The 16456-nt window shown below is 43.4% G+C and overlaps 1 protein-coding gene and 1 pseudogene across 2 annotated transcripts; both read right to left on the bottom strand.

Moving 5' to 3' along the window:
• Positions 1-693: 693 nt before the first annotated feature.
• On the bottom strand, positions 694-11704 carry LOC307181799 (dual specificity protein phosphatase 22-like; annotated as a pseudogene). Its single transcript, XR_013831735.1, has 2 exons — positions 8983-11704; positions 694-8302 (listed from the first exon to the last, which is right to left on the bottom strand). The product of XR_013831735.1 is annotated as a dual specificity protein phosphatase 22-like (transcript).
• Positions 11705-11832: 128 nt separating this feature from the next.
• RPS17 (ribosomal protein S17) lies at positions 11833-15328 on the bottom strand. Its single transcript, XM_079912650.1, has 5 exons — positions 15171-15328; positions 14733-14884; positions 14048-14153; positions 13508-13573; positions 11833-11960 (listed from the first exon to the last, which is right to left on the bottom strand). Exons 1-5 carry the CDS (start codon positions 15171-15173, stop codon positions 11880-11882), a joined length of 408 nt encoding a protein of 135 aa, XP_079768776.1. The 5' UTR covers positions 15174-15328; the 3' UTR covers positions 11833-11879.
• Between the last annotated feature and the right edge of the window lie 1128 nt (positions 15329-16456).

The raw sequence follows: 16456 nt of genomic DNA, 5'->3' as shown, positions 1-16456 counted from the left end.
GCTTCAAAGGACACTATCAGAAATGTGAAAAAACAATTGATAGAATGAGAGAAAGTATTTGCAAATCATGTATCTGATACGGTCGTAGAAATCAGAATATATAAAGAATTCTTACAACTCAACAATAAAAGATAAATAATCCAGTTTTTAAATGAGCAAAGGATTTGAATAGACATTTCTTCAAAGAATATATACAAATGGTCAATAAGCACATGAGCAGATGCTCAACATCCTTAACCACCAGAGAAATGCAAAACAAAACTACAATAAGATACCACTTCACACATATTAGGATGGCGTCATCAAAAAAGGCAGTTAATAACAAGTTTTGGTGAGAATGTGGAGGAACTGGAATCCCCATACATTGCTGGTTGGAATGTAAAATGGCGCAGCTACTTTGGAAAACAGTTTTGCAATTTTTCAAAAAGTTAAACATCAAGTTACCATGTGACCCCAACAATTGCACTCCTAAGTAATATACTCAAGTGAAATGAAAACATATGTTCACACAAAAATTTTTATACATTTCATAGCAGCATTATTCACAATAACTAAAAAATGGAAACAACCCAAATGTTCATAAACTGATGAATATATAAACAAAATGTCGTACTATCCATACACTGGAATATTATCCAGCCATACAAAGGAATGAAGTACAACATGGATGAACCTTGAAAACATTATGCTAAGTGAAGGAAGCCAGACACAAAAGGCCATATATTATACAATTCCATTTATATGAAACTTCCAGGCAAATCCATAGAAATTAAGAGTAGATTAGTGGTTGCCATGGGCTGGGGGTGGGGAAATGGGGAGTGAATTGGTATGAGGCTTCTTTTGGAGGTACTGAACATGTTCTGAAGTTATACAGCAGTGAGAGTTGCACAATTTTGTGAATATACTAAAAACCACTATATTTATACTTCAAAAGGGAAAATTATATGGTATATGAATTATATCTCAATTTTTAAAAATAAGATGTTGGGACTTCCCTGGCGGTCCAGTGGTTGGGACCCCATGCTTCCACTGCTGGGGGCATGGGTTTGATCCCTGGTTGGGAAACTAAGATCTTACAAGCTGCACGGCGTGGCCAAAAAAATAAAATAAAATAGAAACCCGGAAACTCTTTAAAAAGAAAAAAAAGGTGTTATCCAGGCTGCAGTCATCTGAAAGTTTCACTGGGGCTGGAGGGTCTGTCTACTTCCAAGATGAGTTTCTTACATTGCTGTTACCGGGAGGCCTCAGTTCCTCAGTGTCTTTGCAACATGGCAGCTGGCTTGCCGCAGAGCAATTGATCCAAGAAAGAGCAAGGAGGAGGTCACAAAATATATTAATGACTTAGTCTTGGATGTTACACACTATCACTTCTGTCATGTTCTATTAGTTATAAGGGAGTCACTAAGTCCAGCCCATAACCAAGAGGAGGGATGAAACCTACACCTCTTGAAGGGAGGGGGCTTTAATAATGTGTGGACACACTTTAAAACCCATCACATATACATGTAACATATCTAGGACACAAAAGAAACTGACAACAGGGCTCCATGTGCAAAGGGGGAACTAGAAGGCTGGAGGACATGAGTTGGATGGAGACTGCTCACTGTAAGCTCATTTTTATCTTTTGAATTGTGAACCATGTGACGTGCTGCCTGTTCAAATAATTAAAAACAATCTTAAAAATTAAAAAAAATTCATTTTCTTTTAAGAAGGAAAATATCTTGCTTTGCTAGCTGAATTTGTTAGGTTGAAGTCCTAAATCAAATTGCACTTTTATAAATAAAAATACATTTTTATATATTTATATTCAACTATCCATGCATACATACACATTTTCTCACTCCCTAGCTCCTAATAGCCAAGGTTTAACAGAAGAAAAAACTGGAGGGCTTCCCTGGTGGCGCAGTGGTTAACAATCTGCCTGCCAATGCAGGGGACACAGGTTCGAGCCCTGGTCTGGGAAGATCCCACATGCCACAGAGCAACTAAGCCCGTGAGACACAACTACTGAGCCTGCGCGTCTGGAGCCTGTGCTCCGCAACAGGAGAGGCCGCGACAGTGAGAGGCCCGCGCACCGTGATGAAGAATGGCCCCCACTTGCCGCAACTGGAGAAAGCCCTTGCACAGAAACGAAGACCCAACACAGCCAAAAATAAATATAACAAACAACAACAACAAAAAAACTGGAATCCTTCTTTGGGTTCTAAAATTGGATAACCTAGATGAAACGGACAAATTCCTAGAAACACACAAATTACCTAAATTGACTGAAGAAACAGAAAATCTCACTAGACCTATAACAAGTAAAAACATTGAATCAGTAATCAAAAATTTCCCAACAAAGAAAAGTCGAGGACCACATGGATTCACTGGTAAATTCTACCAAAAATTTAAAGAACAATTAACACCAGTCCTTCTCAAACTCTTCAAAGAAATAAACTAGGAGAACACTTTCCATCTCGTTCTATGGGGTCAGCATTTCCCTAATACCAAAGCCATATTAAGACCATCACAAAAAAGAAAATTACAAATCAATCCGTTATGAATATCAATGCAAAGATCCTCAACAAAATACTAGCAAACCAAACTGAGCACATTAAAAGGATTATATACCATGACAAAGTGGAATTTATAATAGAAATGCAAGGGTTCAACATAAGAGAAAAATGAATGTAATATATCACAGTAGTAGAAGAAAAAAACAACATACTGTCATCTCAATTGATACAGAAAAGGCATTTACAAAAGCCAACACTCTTTCATTATAAAAACTCTCAGAAAAACTAGGAATAGAGGGAAGATTCCTCAACATGATAAAGGGCATTTATGAAAAAAACCACAGCTAACATTATGCTTCACGATGAGAGATTGAAAGCTTTTTACTTGTAATTTCATGAATGAGACAAGAATGCCTGCTTTCACCACTGCTATTTAACACTGTACTAGAAATTCTAGCAGAGCAATTAAACAAGAAAAGAAATAAAAGGCATCCAAATTGGGAATGAAGAAGTAAAACTATCTGCAGGTGACATGATCCTACACATGGAAAATCCCAAGGAATGTACAAGAAAGTTACTAGAGTGAATCAACAAATTCAGCAAAATTGCAAAAATCAGTTGTTTCTATATACCAGTGATGAATAATTAGAAAAGAAAACTGAGAAATCAATTCAATTTACAATAATATCTATGTGTGGGTTTTCCACACCAAGCAATTCGCCAGTTCTCTGTAGACACCAACTGGGTGCCCTACAACTTATTTCACTTCTGACACTCACTACCCAGAGTTAGCACAGACCCCACAGATTAAAATCTCAATTCCCCTACTTCAGAGGCTAGTCACAAGTTTTGAGTCCCCAGGTTACCCATACTTCTGTCTGATTTGGCTACAAACTGGGGGTTCCCATGACTCCAACTCAGGTTCAGTAATTTGCTATAACAGCTCACAGAACTTGGAGATAAACTTTACTATTACTGGTTTATTATAAAGGATACAAATGAACAGCCAGACCAAGAGGTACATAGGGTGAGGTCTGGAAGGATCCTCAGCACAGGATTTTCTGTCCCCAAGGAGTTTGGGATGTGCCACCCTCCCAGCACACATTCACCAACCTGGAAGCTCTCCAAACCCCATCACTTAAGAGTTTTTATGGAGGTTCAAATATGTAGATGTGATGGATTAAATCATTGGCTATTGGTGATTAACTCAATTTCCAGCCCCCTCCCCTCCACAGAGGTCAGGGGGTGGGGCTAAAAAGTTCCAATCCTCTATTCACATGGTTGGTTCCTCTAGCAACTAGCCCCCATCCTGAAGTGATCTACAGCCCACCAAGAGTCACCTCATTAGCATAAACTCAGGTATGGTTGAAAGGGGCTTATTATGAATAATACTCAGGAAATTCCAAGGGTTTTAGAAGATTTTATGCCAAGAACTGGGGAGAAAGACCAAATACGTATTTCTTATTATACTACAATAGCACAATCTAAAAGAATAAAATGCCTGGGAATAAACTTAAGCAAGGAGTGAAAGGCTTGTTCCCTGAAAATTACAAAATATTCCTCTAAGAAATTAAAGAAGATCTAAATAAGTGGAAAGAGATCCCATGCTCATGGACTGGAAGACTTAATACTGTCGAGATGTCAATACTACCCAAAGCCATCTACAAAATTCAGAGCAACTCCTATTAAAATTCCAGTGGGCTTTTTTTGCAGAAATGGAAAAGCTGATTCTCAAATTCAGTGCATGGAGTCCATGTAATAGGCTGAACTGTATTCCCCAAAATTCATATGCAGAAGCCTTAACTCCAGTACCTCAGAATGTGACTATACTTGCAGAAAGGGCCTTTAAAGAGGTAATTATGTTACAGTGAGTCCATTAGGGTGGGCCCTAGTCTAATCTGACCGGTGTCCTTATTAGATGAGGAAATTTGGATACAGAGAGACCAGGGCTAAGAGCATGTGAGGACATAGCAAGAAGACAGCCAGCTCCAAGGCAAGAAGAGAGGCCTCGGGAGAAATCAAACCTGCTTACATCTTCATCTTGGACTTCTAGCCTCCAGAACTGTAAGAAAATAAATCTCCGTTTAAGTCTGTGGTATTCTGTATGGCAGCACTAGCAAACTTATACAGCCCAGGTAGACAAAAAAAACAAATCTTAAAAAAGAACAAAGTGGAAGGACCCACACTTCGTAGCTCACTACAAAGCTACAGTAATCAAAATGCTGTGGACTGACAGAAGGACAGACTTATAGACCAATGGAATAGAACTGAGAGTTCAGAAACAAACCCATACATTTATGGCTAACTGATTTTTGACAAGGGTCTCAAGTCCAATCAATGGGAAAGGAATAGTCTCTTTAACAGATGATGCTGGGACAACAGGACTTCCATATGCAAGAGAATGAAGTTGGACCCCTACCTCATACCATATACAAAAATTAACACAAAATGTATCAAAGGATTAAATATAAGGGCTAAAACCATAAAATTCTTGAAAGAAAACATAGGAGTAATTCTTCATGCCTGTGGATTTGGCAAAGGATTCTTAGATATGACACCAAAAGCATAAGCAATAAAGAAAAAATAACACATTGAACTCTGTCAAAAGTTAAAACTTTTGTGTATCAAAGGACATTATCAACAGAGAGAAAAGACAACACACAGAATGAGGGAAAATATTTGCAAATCATATCTGATAAAGAATTAATATCCAGAATATACAAAGAACTCCTACAACTCAGTAACAACCAATTTAAAAACTGACAAAGAACTTGAACAGACATTTCTTCATAGAAGATATACATATGGCCAATAAACACCTAAAAAGATGCTCAATATCACTAATCATTATGGAAATGCAAATCAAAACTACAATGAGATACCACTTCACACTCACAAGGATGGCTATTATCAAAAGAACAAAATCAAAACCAAGAAAAACCCCAGAAAGTAACAAGTTTTGGCAAGGATGTGGAGAAACTTGTACACTGCTGGTAGGAATGTAAAATAGTGCAGTTGCTGTGGAAAATAGTACGGCATTTCCTTAAAAAATTAAACATAGATTTACCACATGAACTAGCAATTCCAGTTCTTGGATATACTCAAAATAACTGAAAGCAGGGATTTAAACAGATATTTGTACACCCATGTTCATAGCAGCATTCTGCAAAACAACCAAAAAGCAGAAGCAACCAAAATGTCCACCAAAATATGAATGGATAAACAAAATGTGATATGGGGAATAGGGAGTTATTGTTTACCGAGTACACGGTTTTTGCTGGGGATGAGGAAAAAGTTTTAGACATAGTGATGATGGTTACCATAACACCGTAAACATATTTATTGCCTCTAATTATACAATTATGAATGGTTAAAATAACAAATATTATATGTTTAAAAAAACATTACCACAATTAAATACAACTACCAAAATTCATGGAACTGATGATGGTTAACTCTATGAGAGTAAAATTCACTGCTAACAGTACTGGTTCAATAATTGAAATTTAGATATTTTCTACAGAATACGTATTAATGAGTAACAAAATGAATAACACAGGTTTTAAACACTTTACCTTTCTGCAAGCTTTGAAGTCTGTCCAAATAAGCCCTTTCTGCTCTGCATGTATTTCTACCACAATCAGCTGTAACATTAGCTCAGCCAATTCCCACTTCAGGTTATACTGAATCAGTGATTGCTCATCTTTAAAATTATTCTCACCTGTAGCTGTTCTACGCAGATTATTCTAGAGGCTAATTCTTTACTCTTCAAAGTTGGCGTTGACCCTTGCATAACAGCTGAGCAGTATTGGTAACATTTGACTCATCAAGAACCAAGGAAAACCATTCAAAATCATTTGCCTTGTTTTGAATTGACTACTGATATTGCTCCCAATGTTCTCAACCCTTTAAGCAACGATTCTCACCCCTTTAAGCAACCATTCTCACCCAAAGGCTAATAGTTTTAAATAAGTTTACTTACTCTGCACATGTTTCTTCCAGAGAAATTAACTCACCATTGGTAAACAGCTTCCCTTGCCTACCGAATGAATGGGTTACTCATACCTTAAAAACATAACATTTAAAGCCCAGTTTTCTCTTTTTCTTTCTTTTGATGACACAATTGCATATATATTGTTTAAAATGAAAACAGGCGAGTTCACAAATTACTTCTGGACGCTGAAAAATGAACTCTGGTTGCTTTTCTTCTGGGCAGCACCTAAACTCTGTCTGCTTTTCTTCTGGGCAGCACCTAAACTCTGGCTTTGCAATATTTCAGGTACATTACAGTCTTCTGAGAGAGGCCCAGTACTTCAGAATTCCTGGGGTGGCCAGAAGGCCTCTGGTTTCTTCCGCATCCCGCAAAGGGCTCTCTCCGTACTCCTCCTTCAGCCACTGGCGGAAGTGATGGACCTGGTGCTCCTCAAACTCCTGGAGCTGCCTCTGGAAGCCCAGGTTGGGGTTTGCACAGGACCTCCCTGCATGCACAGTGCACAGGGCATCTTCCCAGCCGAAGTCGGTGACCGTCATGATGTATGCAACCACCAGACTCACACTCCTGGAGACGCCGGCCAGGCAGTGAACAAGGCAGCCCTCACCTCGCAGGCGCACTAGTGGATGAATTTAATACTTTCTTTGAAATGTCTTGTCAGGTTTTGAGATGGTGAATCCGCTGCTGGTATGCACAGGTATTTAACCCCCTCCAATGTTGGCCTGGCGCTGTAGTGCAGAGACAGAATGTGTGTCATCTTGTTCTTCTCTGGCATCTTTGAAGTTGCCGATATACAGGCCAGACAGGATCTTGTTCATCCCATTCCCCATGGCGGCCGCGCGGTCTAGCGCCTGGGGGCGCAGCGGCAGGCGCACTGAGGGCATGTTGGAGCGGGCGGGGGAGCAGCGGGCTGGCGGGCGGGCAGGGGGCACTGCGCGCCCGCAGCGTAAACAGCAACATGAACCGGCGGCGCCCAGGCCTCTCTGTCCGCTGCGCTCCTGTCCCCCGCGATCCCCGCGATCCCCGGCCGCCGGTCCGCGGCACAGGCGCCCCTGCGGGAAGGGGCTCACGGCGCCTGCCGCCTCCCGGAGTGAGCCCAGCACCTGCCACGCCGGCCCCTGCCACGCTGGCCCCCGGGACTTGTAGACACGGTTCCTAGGGGCCCGGCCGGGGAGCATGGATTATGTCTCCCGGGGGCCGGGGCGCAGGGACATGACTCCTGGGAGCGGGTCCCTCCAGGATTATGGCTCCCGGGGGGCCCGGGCCCAGGGCACATGCGCACCCCCACCCCGGCCGCCGTCGCCCTGCACGTTCTTAGACGGGGCGGGGGGGGGGGGGGGGCTCTTTTTTCTTTAACGTTAAGTATGCACTAATAATTTTAAAAAAATTAACTGTCACGATATGGTGATAAGGTATGGCCCTCATAACACTACTGAGTTATAAATGTATAACTGCAGTCTGTACTGCAAAGTGATAACACTGCTGCGTACTGTCTCTGTGGCAACTATTTAATTCAGCCAGTGCATCAGGAAAACAGCCATCTACAATTTGTAAACAAATGAATGTGGCTGCACCCCAATGAAACTCTGTATGTAGACACTGATTTGAATTTCGTATGGTTTCCACAGGCCACAGTATTCTCCTCTTGTTGTTGCTATTGTTTTAAAGCATTTAGAAATGTGAAAAACCATTCTTAGTTCATGGCTTACCCATAAACAGGCAGCTGCGCATAGTTTGCTGACCCCTGCAGTTGAAAAAGAAAATGAGCTTTACTCACATTCCTCACAATTGAATCCATGTTTTTTTCCAGTATCTAATGAGGAAAGTAAAAGTAAAGTAAAAAGAAAGTTACATCTCCAAGTGCTAGTTCTTTGAAACTATGGATAAAATAAACATCTGACAAGTTTAATTTAGAAAAGAAAACAAACATAACATTTAAAATGACACATAATAACGGAGTTTTCCTAATTATGAGAAAACTATAATTAATTATATACTAATAAAATTAAAAATATTAACAACATAAGCAATACAGAGAATATGAATTTACAGATAGAGGGGGAAATTTGTGCTTCAACTGTTAAGAGCAACAACCTGGGTTTTGATTTGGATTCTATAGAGAGGCTCTGCACCTTTCACTGCCTTGGAGCTATTTTACAACTCTGTAAGTTATAGATACCTGATAATACAAATAATTCTTATCTATAGACAAAGGCAAATAAATAAATTCTGTTGGGTAGAGGTTCAGCTGACTTCCCTCCTGTGGAAGAAGTCAGTCTCGTGTCCATTTATAAATTCATTTCAACGTTCTTTTACTCCAAATTTGTCCTTGACTTCTCCTTTGAACTGACTGTAACATCTCAGTTCTTTGAGTTTTTAAAAATGCTTAACATGTGTTCATTTTATATCCATCTGTATGAGAGCCATTTCACTTTGTTGAAAATTATACTTTAACACAACTAAGGGCAATATAGAAAAAAAGAAGATAATTACCTCCAAAACTTTCCTGGGGCCTTTCAAATCTTGAAGAAGCAGAATCTGTGACACAGAAGGCAGAAGACTCTCTTGTCTATTTTATGCGAAGAGCATTATCTGACCCCAAACATGGGAGACTGCACCGTGGGCCAGCCAGTGCTAGTTGCTAGGCTGGCAGTTTCCAAACCCAACTGGGATTGGAACTGCCAGCAAGTACCTGTGGAAACACCCACGCAGGCCCCACCCACCTCCTGAACACACAAATCACAGCCCAAATCAGGGGCAGGGCCTGGCCACCTGCTTTTAACAAGCTCCACAGGAAGTTCTAATGAGCACAGGTCTTATTTTACAGATGAAAGAACTAAGGCCTAGAGAAGCTCCTCAACACTGATGGAAGATAAACAGCTTCTTCGTGCAGCCCAAGTCGGCTCCCTCCTCCTCCCCCAACCCTTCCCATCCCTCATCTTAAGTTATCTAGAGCACAGGGCCTAGAGGTAGAGGAGCCAGGCAGATGTGGAATAGCAATGACACTGCCTCCTAGTAGGCGAGTGTGGCAAACATCACAGCAAATGGCCTTGTTGCTGGTTTGGCATTTTGTTAATTTTCTTACCCATTGGTAATTTTAACCCAGCTCTAATTTCTCCCCCCATACAGAAAGCCCACCCCTTTCCTCATCATTGACACCAAAAACCAAGAGGAAAGGCTTCTTTATACGGAGCTGTATTTAGAAGGCAAGAGTATTTGCTGAGAATGCCCGACTCCACATCCAAAAATGGAAAGAAAAAGTTTTAAGAGAAAGCTCTTCCTTACTGTACAATACTAATAAATATAAAGGTAATAACGGAGTTAAAATATTAATAGATGCTATTAACTAGTGAGTGAAAAGTTGAAGAACAGGATATTTAGCCTCGAAATACCTCCTTATAACTTACAGTGGAGAAACTTGACAGATGCCCCTTAATCCAAGTGCTCAAAGTAAACATCACTAAAACTCACCAAGTATTCTGTGCCTCCCAATATGATGCATCAAGTACACAATATCTCTTCTGTGGTACACATCTTCCTTGACTTATGATGGGGTTATGTTGCCATAAACCCATCATAGATTGAAAATACCCTAAGTCACAAATACATTTAATACACAACCTACTGATCATCATAGCTTATCTGAGGCTACTTCTAATGTCCTAACACATTAGCCTACAGTTAGGCAAAATCATCTAACACAAAGCCCATTTTATAATAAAGTATTGGGTATCTCACGTATTGAATGCTGTACTGAAAGTGAAACAATGTTTGTATGGGTACAAAAAAAGAGTTGTGTATTGTTGGGTTTACCTTTGAGATCACATAGCTGACTAGGGTCTGTGGCTCACTGCCACCGCCCAGAATCATGAGCCCTACCACGTATCACTAGCCTGGGAAAAGATCAAAATTCCGTATTTGAAGTAGTTTCTACTGAATAATATCACTTTCACACCATCCTAAAGTCAAAAAATCTTAAATCGAACCATTTTAAGTCAGGGACCATCTGTATTCCTACACAAAAAAGCTCAATTAAATCTAATTGTGAGCCGACATCAAACCCAAATTGAAGGACATTCTACAAAATCAGCCAATACTTTTCCAAGACAGACATGGAAAGAAGGCTGAAGGACATGAGAACTAGATGTAGTAATTCTGGGTTGGATTCTGAACCAGGAAAGAAAACTATGGAAGATATGATTGGGAAAATTGGCAAGATTTTACAATGGACTATGGATTAGGTAACAGTATGATATCAGTGTTAGACTTCCCGATTATGATCATTGATCTGCAGTTATGCTTGTTCTTAGCAAACTGACAATAAAATATTTGGAACAAAAGGGCCCATCTCTAACTTGATCCTAATGGATCAGAAAAAAAAAGTGTGTATAGAGACAGAATTAAAGCAATTGGGGCAAAATGTGAGCTGAGGTCGGGTAAGAGTATTTTAAAGTTCTTTGTGCTATATATTCTTGCAACTTTTCAAGTCTGAAATTGAATCAAAATTGTTACAATTTTTGTACTGCTACAATACACATTTTTGGATGTTTGTTGCACGTATCTGCCTCACAGAACCAGATGTGCAAGGATCAATGGAGAGCCAGACTGACCTAGGTCCTGCCACTACCTTGCAGAGACCTTGACATGCACATGTACACAAACAGGCCCAGCTCAGCCCAGGACAGTCAAGCAGAGGAGCCTGTGCTGCAAGCTGTCCTCCCACTGCTCAGCAGGGACCAGCCCAACCCAGCACTCTCCACAACAGAGTTGGACCCACAGCCTCAGCAGCTCCCCAAGCTCAGATCCACCCACCTGGGATCCACCCACTGAGCTCAGCCTCCCTTGAACTGACACATCACCTTGTGTTTCACTGATCCTCCCCGACGCATCCATTCACACTCATTCAATCTCCTATGCTCCAGGTACTGGCCTCCACACCCATCCTATCTCCCACCCACAGAAAGCCCAACCCTCACACACATGAGGAGCGTTACCCTTTCAAGACCGGCAGGTTCATTAACCCAAACTGCATGTACTCGGAGGAGGCTGAAGCAGGGCCTACAGGGTGAGGAGGGAAAAGCATCTCCTGACTTTTGTCTGAAGCCAGAGTGCGTGCTCAGGGCCTAGGAGGACCAAGAAGGGTAGAGCTGGCAACCAAAGAAGTGATGCAGGTGTCCAGGCTCAGGCCTCCTAACACATCCATAATCTGTATGGGCGCTGCCCATAGGCCACTTACAGATGCGTCACACTGCAGACCGCTCTTCTTCAGGATACATCTCCCTTGAGAAAGAATTCCTGCCCTTAGCTCCACCGGCACCCAACCCCACAGATGACACAGGCACGGTTGTTGTCCGAGGTTTATTGAAAATATTACAGCACAGCAGAAAGATTCAAACGGCTCCACGTGGTGTTTTGAAATTCATCCCAACTGTAGGCTGAGTGACCTGCAGGTTGGACAGACTGCCAAAGTCCTGGAACAATAAAAAGGGGCTTAGTGTGGCTGTACTGGTGAGATCTGTGTCCAGAGCCCCGGCACCACCATTAGGCTATGCTTCTGTCAGCCTCCACAACCTTGGGGTCAGATTGGTGGGACCCTGCAGAAAACCAAGAGAGCCTTCTCCTCCCCACCCCAGAGCAATAAAACTCTGTAGGGGGTCTACCTGCGATCTGAAGGATCCTCCACAGTCAGCCATGAAGGAGCTGTCCTGTGCACTTTAAGACGTTTGACAGCATTCCTGGACTCTATCCACTAATGTCTGCTAGTATCCCCCAGTTGTGACAACCAAAAATGTGTCCAGATATTACCAAATATTCCCTGTGGGGTGCAAAATCTGTCCCTTTGAGAATCACTACTCTAAGGCATATACAGTGCCACTTCATTTCCAAGACCAGCCCTCAGGTAGGAGGCATCACTTATGCAATCAACATTTGTGAAGGGCCTGGGTAGAATAGTGGTAGGACAAGGTCAGGGCCTTCCTTTAAGGTGGCTCGATCTAAGTGCAAAGAACCCAAGAGCACGTGTATAGCTGATTCACTTTGTTATAAAGCAGAAACTAACACACCACTATAAAGCAATTATACTCCAATAAAGATGTTAAAAAAAAAAAAAGAACCCAAGGGCCCACCATATAACCAGAATTCCTCATTTTATCCTCAAAAACCAATTTTACAGTTGAAATTAAAAAGATGCATTCCAGAGTAGTATTTCAGCACAAAACGATCTGTAGCAGGCGTTGGCTGTACTGGTTATGTTTTTCTGAGACCAGGTGGTAGTATATGGGTGTTCACTCTATTCATTATCTTTCTGAACGTCTTAAGACGTTTTATAATCATAAAAAGGAAAAATAAAGTTGCTCTAAATCACCAACTGCCTCCTGGACTTTGAAGCTCATGCTTTCACCAAACTACTGAAATACTAAGATATGTCACAGAAGAGACACTTATCAGATTGTATTAAAGATAGCTGAACTACCCAAGTAGTGCCCAGTTAGCAACTGGAAATGAGACCACAGCTCATTTGAGTGATTAGCATACAGATATAGAAGTAAGGAGGCAGACTGAAAAGAGAACTAAGGATGGAACCAAGGGGGTAAATGTGAGAAGCCAGCCACAAAATCGAGAACAGAAGGAACTGAGAGAAGGGGTGTTCTGGAAGTCCTGGAAGAACAGCCACTGGATTTGGGAGTTATCCTCGTGTGGAGAGCAAACTGAACCTTCACTAACTAGCTAAACCCACTTTGGAGTCAGTCTAGGTTAGTGGTTAGAAGGGTGGATGGATTCCCATCCCTGCCACCTACTCACCTTGAAATTACCATTTCATCATCTATAAAATGTAAATAACAGGATGTGCCTCATGGGACACACTGAGGAAAAGGAAAACGCCATACAGAAACATTGAGATTACTTGATATATTTTAAAGACTCAGTAAGTGTTACCTAGAAGTATTACCCACAGTAGAAAGCTACTGATGGATGGTGACCAGGGAAGCCCTACTTTAGGAATTCAGCAAACACTTACCAAGAGCTTCAGCATTTCCTTAGTGTCAGGATCTACTTCAATGATTTCCTGATCCAGGGCTGAGACCTGTAAGGAACAAGGCAGGCCCCAAATAGCAATGAGTTATCTCTCACCTTCCCTGCCTTTTCTCTAAGACTCTTAAATGAGGAACCAAAAAAGGGGGTGGGGGACGGGGATGGGTGGCATAGAGAGGATACAGTAGGATCCCACGAATCCAGTATTTAGAAAACCTTAAGATTGGGTTTATACTGCAGAAATACTATGCTAGGGCAAATAATCAAACCAGAAGACATAAGTCACCAAACAAACATCATTAAAAGGCTCTCATGTATAAAACAGAATGGACTTACATGATCCCAACAGGGCAGAACAGAACCTAACATACAGGCAAGTAAATTATAGGCACCTACAGCTGGTCAAAGGGTATATGAAGACTCAGCTGAGGTCCCTTTGAAAACCAGGTACCTGAAACGGTTCTCAGGAACCTGCTTTATCTTTCAGGATGAACAAGAGATCCAGAATAAGACCCAGAAAGTTTACCTCAGGCACGTAATTATCTCTCCTCTCTCTCTCCTCCTCCTGCAGCTTGATGGAGATACCTCTCACTGGGCCTCTCTGAATCCGCTTCATCAGATGTGTGACATAGCTACAAAGAACAAATGCCCAAGAACACACATTGGCTCCCACTGGTACCCAGAACGTCTGGATGTGTATTTTAGTTCTCTTCCCGCAGTGAGAAGGGAGAGGATTCACCTTGGGGGCCCTGACTCTGAACCTCCTACATACGCAAAACCTCCACACGCAGCTCCACTTACCTAGGCATGCCTGTCCCTTTGGTGTCGCACATCCCCTCTATTCAAATTCGCTTTCAAAGCTATCAAGTACTCCCAACAAACCTTCACGACCCCTCCTCCCAACCTTCATTTCCTTTACTTCGAATTCCAGTGTACATAAGTTAGCATTAAATCGAGTACACCCTTACTTAACGTTAGTCTTCCAGAGGTCGACTGTGGCTAACCTCGTCCAAGCGCCCCCGCCAGTCAAACCGCCAAATACAACGCGAACATAAGACAACCCCACCAAGAAACCCGGCAAAGGCACACCTCCAGCGCTCTTCTCGGAGCAGCGGGAGACTAGTGCTAACCCAGCTCCCACGACCCACCCGCGGGGCCACGACTCTCCGTCTCCCAGCAGGCCCTGGAGGCCGAGCGCCGGCTGAACTCACCCTGCGATCTTGTTGCGGAGCTTCTTGCTGGGAATGATGGCGATCTCCTCGCACACGCGCTTGTTGGTGTGAAAGTCGTTGCCCAGGCGCGTGTAATACTTCTCAATGATGACCCGGGCCGCCTTCTTCACGGTTTTGGTGCGAACGCGGCCCTGCAAGTGGAGAACACAGGGTCACTCGCGACTCAGGAACCCCCTCCGGGGAACAGCACGGCGTCACGCCCTAACCGGAGCGGGGTTCGTGGGCTGGGTCTGAGCCCAGGAGGGGGAGAAGGCCGGCCGGGCAGTGCTGGAGCGCGGGGTCAACGCGGAAGCCAGCGGCCCACGGAGGCTTCGGCCTCACAGGGTACTGCGCCCCTCCTCGCGGGCTGGGGGCTGTGCAAAGCGGCGGATGGAGGACGATTGTGGGGGATACCAGATTGGAAACAAAAACACCTACCATGTCGGCGGGTCCTTGGTAAAAGAGGAAACAGGAAGCACGAGAGGCCTATAAAGCGCAGGCCAGAAAGCCGCTTCCGCCTAGTCTGAAATGCGCTGAGCCGACTGTAAGCGCGGCACAGCGACCCCTAGAGGGGCGGGGCGGAATGGAACGGAAGTATGGCCAATTGCCATCCAGTGGGCGTAGCGAGTGGCTGACCCGCCCCGCCCCGCCCCAACTAGGGTGGTCTTACGCAGGTTTCTCTAGACCCTTCTTCAGTGGTTAGGTCGCCCATTAAAGTGCCCTAGACTAAGAGCGGCGGCGTATCTCTCCCACACATGATGCGGAGAGGGATGAAGGCTTAAGAGCCATCAGGAAGGCGGGAGCGCGGAAAAGTGAGGAAGTAGGGGATGGCGCCGTGCACAGGATCCCCACCCAATCCATGGGTCACAGACTTGTGTCTAGCCTGGTGGAGACACAGGTACAACTGGGAAAGAATTATCTCACTTCTTCCGAGTCTTTGCTCAAACGTCACCTTATCAGAGGAACTTTCCCTCCAATTTATACAAAGTAACACTGCTATCCTTTTATCTTTTTTTTAGCATTGCTAGCCTTTTAAAGTTGCTCTAGTATTTCTTAGCATGTCACAGTGACTTGTCTCAATTTTCTCAGCTAAGGATGAGTTCCATGGCAGTATTTGCCTTGAACAGTGCCCGGCACAAAGCAAGTTCTCAAATGTTTAAGTGAAGGGCCCAGTTCACCCGTAGCGCTCCCAGCTGAGGCACTCTCTCCAACCACCACCGTCATAAGGCTGTTCCTGCTGTACCCATCCGCAAACCAGGTCCTTCTGAGGCCACCAGCACAGGCTACCCCTGGTAGCCTCATTAGCCTCGGGAGTGCCCTGCTCCTTATCTCCAACTTGGCTTAAGTGGGTTCCAAGTCCCCGCCTGACTTAAAGAAAGACTGGGCTGCCCAGTTTGGATGAGTTAAGGGGCACCAGGCTGTGCTTCATCCCCCAACTCAACTCCTGGTCACCTTGGACAGTCCAGTCAGTCTCTGAACTGACTGAGAATGGAAGGCTGAAGGACAGGAAGCCCTTGCCCTGAAAGTAGCACCTGGACAAAAGAGGGACCAAAGGGGAGAAGAGATGACTCTCTGAATAGGATAGGACAGGACAGACCAGGACACCAAAAGGGAGAGTCAGACTCTCCTTCAAGAGAGATGCAGTTTACTTTACCTGCACACTTCAAACTATGCTGCTGCCATCAGGCCTCAAGGGAAAGATGAGGCCTCTCATTCTTGGCTGA

The sequence above is a fragment of the Stenella coeruleoalba genome, assembly GCF_951394435.1.
Source record: "Stenella coeruleoalba genome assembly, chromosome: 2".
NCBI lineage: Eukaryota > Metazoa > Chordata > Mammalia > Artiodactyla > Delphinidae > Stenella > Stenella coeruleoalba.
Note: the sequence above shows the minus strand (reverse complement) of the source record. Positions and strands in the feature narration are given on the sequence as shown.